This window comes from Salvelinus alpinus, chromosome 5 (genome assembly GCF_045679555.1).
Source record: "Salvelinus alpinus chromosome 5, SLU_Salpinus.1, whole genome shotgun sequence".
NCBI classification, from domain to species: Eukaryota; Metazoa; Chordata; class Actinopteri; order Salmoniformes; family Salmonidae; genus Salvelinus; species Salvelinus alpinus.
The window spans coordinates 24,310,707-24,315,746 of NC_092090.1; the positions used below are offsets into that span (position 1 = coordinate 24,310,707).

Consider the following 5,040-nt stretch of genomic DNA (forward strand, 5'->3'; position numbering starts at 1 on the left):
TGGAGAACAGGAGGGCTTCTTAAAGAAAAACTAACAGGTCTGTGAGAGCCGGAATTCTTACTGGTTGGTAGGTGATCAAATACTTATGTCATGCAATAAAATGCAAATTAATTACTTAAAAATCATACAATGTGATTTTCTGGATTTTTGTTTTAGATTCCGTCTCTCACAGTTGAAGTGTACCTATGATAAAAATGACAGACCTCTACATGCTTTGTAAGTAGGAAAACCTGCAAAATCGGCAGTGTATCAAATACTTGTTCTCCCCACTGTATATCTTGGGGGGATTCTATAAGGCTACAATGTTGTTTGGTTTATTGTTTGAACAGTTGCTGAGATTATATTTGGTTATCAATGCAAAATAGGCTACTTTGATGAATAGTCTATATAGCAGATTCTTTTTTATGTAACCGTTATTTAACTAGGCAAGTCAGTTAAGCACAAATTCTTATTTACAATGGCGGTCTACCCCGGCCAAACCTGGACGACGCTGGGCCAACTGTGCGCCGCCCTATGGGACTCCCAATCATGGCCGGATGTGATATAGCCTGGATTCAAACCAGGGACTGAAGTGACCCCTCTTGCACTGCGATGCAGTGCCTTAGACCGCTGCGCCACTCGGGAGCCCTAAGGAATCAAGGAACCAAGCGACAACACTGCCCCCACGGCAACGGAAGGAATGATACGTTGGGTCTCAATACAGAGAGTATTACAAGGAGCTGTTTCCTTTGTAATGAAAAACTACACCGCAAAACACTGAGCTATGCTCCGTTGGCCCTGTCTACCAATTCTCTGCAGATGCCTTTTGTCTCACTGAGGAGCATTCCAACTCAAGGTTGGAGTCTTTCCTTCTCCCCTGCTCCATCCTCTCTCCTTCCCTCACTGCTTCCCTCCCTCCCTCCCTCACTGCTTCCCTGCCTCCCTCCCTGCCTCCCTGCCCCTCTCTCTCCACCCAGCTGCGTCTGAATGCTGTGTGTCTGAATGAGCTGCTAACCTTGACACTAAATCAATAACAGACCAACTCTTTGAAGAATCACAGATGGAATAAGTGCCGTCCAGCCAGGCCCCCTCTGAGCCGCCCAGTGTGTGTGTGTGTCTGTGTGTGTCAGTGTGTGTAATGTGTATTGCACAGTGTACTGTGCAGTGAGTGTGTTTGTGTTTATTTTCTAAGGCCTTGTGCAGACTGACTGCAGTATTGCTTGTTTGAGGTCCAACAGAACAATATTCATTTCAATACCATTGCACCTCAGTTGCTGGACAAGGCTGTGGTGTGTGCTGTGTGCCACAAGAGTTCACGCACAAACACACAAACACGCATACGCACGCACACGTCAAGGGAGAGGAAAACCATACTCACAAATACGTCTGTTTTCTACGCCCAACCCATTTCTCTTTCCTCCTCCCTTCTCCTCTCTTCTCCTCTCTTCTCCTCTCTCCTCCTCTCTTCTCCTCTCTCCTCCGCTCTCCTCCTCTCTCCTCTCTTCTCCTCTCTCCTCCGCTCTCCTCCTCTTTCCTCCTCTCTTCTCCTCTTTCCTCCTCTCTTCTCCTCTCCTCTCTTCTCCTCTTTCCTCCTCTCTTCTCCTCTCTTCTCATCTTTCCTCCTCTCTCCTCTGCTCTTCTCCTCTATTCTCCTCTCTTCTCCTCTCTTCTCTCCTCCGCTCTCCTCCTCTTTCCTCCTCTCTTCTCCTCTCTTCTCCTCTTTCCTCCTCTCTCCTCCTCTCTTCTCCTCTCCATCCCTCTTAGCATTCATCCTATTCTTATTATCTTCTTCCTGTTCCTCTGCTTTCTTGCCTTCTCCTATTGATTTTCACTTAAATCTTTTCATCCCTTTCTTTCTCTCCCATCTTTCTCTTCACTGATGGCACTAGACACGCCTTCCCTCCCTCCTCCCTTCCTCCCCTCCTCCTTCCCCCTCTCCCTTTACCTCTTTCCTCCTCCCACATAGTCTTTGTCCTCCCCTCTTGTCTCTTATCTTTTTCTCAGTCCTCCTTTCATCAATTCATCCACACAGACCTCCACTCCCCTCTGTTTTTATTCGGATGGTCTGATGGAGAATGTAGATTGCATGCAGAGTGAATATTGATATTATTACATGGATCATTACAGATTCCATGAATACCATGCATGTTTTATAGTCGTTTCTTATGGACTACGTAAAATAAATGATCTCTGCTACAATATTGTTAACTGTAAGGTTCAGTCAAGGTCAAATGTTGTACAATGACAAACATTGTTTGTCTCCAGGCTGAGGCCAATGAGATGCCAGAAAACATTGTTTGTCTCCAGGCTGAGGCCAATGAGATGCCAGAAAACATTGTTTGTCTCCAGGCTGAGGCCAATGAGAAGCCAGAAAACATTGTTTGTCTCCAGGCTGTGGCCAATGAGATGCCAGAAAACATTGTTTGTCTCCAGGCTGAGGCCAATGAGATGCCAGAAAACATTGTTTGTCTCCAGGCTGAGGCCAATGAGATGCCAGAAAACATTGTTTGTCTCCAGGCTGTGGCCAATGAGAAGCCAGAAAACATTGTTTGTCTCCAGGCTGAGGCCAATGAGAAGCCAGAAAACATTGTTTGTCTCCAGGCTGTGGCCAATGAGATGTCAGAAAACATTGTTTGTCTCCAGGCTGAGGCCAATGAGATGCCAGAAAACATTGTTTGTCTCCAGGCTGAGGCCAATGAGATGCCAGAAAACATTGTTTGTCTCCAGGCTGTGGCCAATGAGAAGCCAGAAAACATTGTTTGTCTCCAGGCTGTGGCCAATGAGATGCCAGAAAACATTGTTTGTCTCCAGGCTGTGGCCAATGAGATGCCAGAAAACATTGTTTGTCTCCAGGCTGAGGCCAATGAGATGCCAGAAAACATTGTTTGTCTCCAGGCTGAGGCCAATGAGATGCCAGAAAACATTGTTTGTCTCCAGGCTGAGGCCAATGAGATGCCAGAAAACATTGTTTGTCTCCAGGCTGAGGCCAATGAGATGCCAGAAAACATTGTTTGTCTCCAGGCTGAGGCCAATGAGATGCCAGAAAACATTGTTTGTCTCCAGGCTGAGGCCAATGAGATGCCAGAAAACATTGTTTGTCTCCAGGCTGAGGCCAATGAGATGCCAGAAAACATTGTTTGTCTCCAGGCTGAGGCCAATGAGATGCCAGAAAACATTGTTTGTCTCCAGGCTGTGGCCAATGAGAAGCCAGAAAACATTGTTTGTCTCCAAGCTGAGGCCAATGAGAAGCCAGAAAACATTGTTTGTCTCCAGGCTGAGGCCAATGAGAAACCAGAAAACATTGTTTGTCTCCAGGCTGAGGCCAATGAGAAGCCAGAAAACATTGTTTGTCTCCAGGCTGAGGCCAATGAGATGCCAGAAAACATTGTTTGTCTCCAGGCTGAGGCCAATGAGATGCCAGAAAACATTGTTTGTCTCCAGGCTGTGGCCAATGAGAAGCCAGAAAACATTGTTTGTCTCCAGGCTGAGGCCAATGAGAAGCCAGAAAACATTGTTTGTCTCCAGGCTGAGGCCAATGAGATGCCAGAAAACATTGTTTGTCTCCAGGCTGAGGCCAATGAGAAGCCAGAAAACATTGTTTGTCTCCAGGCTGAGGCCAATGAGATGCCAGAAAACATTGTTTGTCTCCAGGCTGAGGCCAATGAGAAGCCTGAAAACATTGTTTGTCTCCAGGCTGAGGCAAATGAGAAGCCAGAAAACATTGTTTGTCTCCAGGCTGAGGCCAATGAGAAGCCAGAAAACATTGTTTGTCTCCAGGCTGAGGCCAATGAAATGCCAGAAAACATTGTTTGTCTCCAGGCTGTGGCCAATGAGAAGCCAGAAAACATTGTTTGTCTCCAGGCTGAGGCCAATGAGAAGCCAGAAAACATTGTTTGTCTCCAGGCTGAGGCCAATGAGATGCCAGAAAACATTGGTTGTCTCCAGGCTGAGGCTAACTGAACGTAGCAGGTGTAAAAGAAATGCCTGAGCCGAGTTTCCACATCCAGATACATCGGGTTGTTGTCAACTCCGCTAAGGGTGGGCTGTGGCCAATGAGAGGCCAGGCAAGTACAGCTAGAGAAAAAGGAAATTGTGGAGAGAGGAGATATCTCCCTGAAATTTCTGCTCCTTAAACAAACATTAATTTACCTGTTGGTTATTAATTTACTAGACAGAACACTGAACACACAAGCGCACAAGTACACACGCACGCACGCACGCACGCACGCACGCACGCACGCACGCACACGCACACGCACACGCACACGCACACACACAACATTGATTTCCCTTCACTGAAACACTCTGTGCAATCTTGCAGGCCTGTAATTTGAGGTAACAACAAAGTCAGTGTGTAATTTCAGCCAGGACAGAATAGGACAGACACATAAAGGGGAGAGAAAGTTTTCAGTGTTAAATGATGTGTGTGATGATGATAGCTCTGTCTGGTGTGTGTTTGAATGTGTGTGTGTGTGTGTGTGTGTGTGTGTGTGTGTGTGTGTGTGTGTGTGTGTGTGACGATAGCAGTGTATTGTGTGACTGGCTGACAGGCACCTATAAAGGCTGTCTGAGCAGAGCAGCACTGAACAGAGAAACACTGTTATTCACACCGTTTACTGGCCATTGTCAAAACACAACTGCAATCTGGGACAGGGTTTAACTGCTTTAATGTTACTCAGTCACAGACACACCATCCCCCTCCACCTCAGCTCCCCCGCCACCTTCCCTCCCCTTCCTCCACCCCCCTCTTCACCATCCCTTCTTCCTACCTCCCACCTTCCCCTTGCTCTCCTTCCCTCTATCCATTTTTCCTACCTCCACCTTCCCCCTGTTCTCCTTCCCTCTATCCCTACCATATGGAACATTTTAGACAGAGACGGTGATATAGAGCGGGGGGGGAGAGAGAAAGATTCCAGTCAGAAGATGGAGAATGGAGAATGAATAAGAACAGGTGAAAAACATAGAATGGAAAGAGGCATATGGATAGATATTTTTGAGAGGTGGACAGCGACCTCAGGGGGTGTAGAGGAGAGAAGGGAGGGAGGAGGGGTGAGGTGGGGT

At 47.1% G+C, this 5,040-nt stretch overlaps 1 protein-coding gene across 1 annotated transcript; it reads left to right on the plus strand.

The window, feature by feature from the left end:
• Positions 1-2,220: 2,220 nt before the first annotated feature.
• On the plus strand, positions 2,221-3,939 carry LOC139575273 (ELKS/Rab6-interacting/CAST family member 1-like). Its single transcript, XM_071400232.1, has one exon. The coding sequence runs from the start codon at positions 2,221-2,223 to the stop codon at positions 3,937-3,939; it is 1,719 nt and encodes a 572-aa protein (XP_071256333.1).
• The last annotated feature ends 1,101 nt before the right edge of the window (positions 3,940-5,040 follow it).

What these genes read in the sequence shown, in the direction of transcription:
- LOC139575273 (XM_071400232.1), top strand. Translation starts at nt 2,221, where the DNA reads ATGACAAACATTGTTTGTCTCCAGGCTGAGGCCAATGAGATGCCAGAA.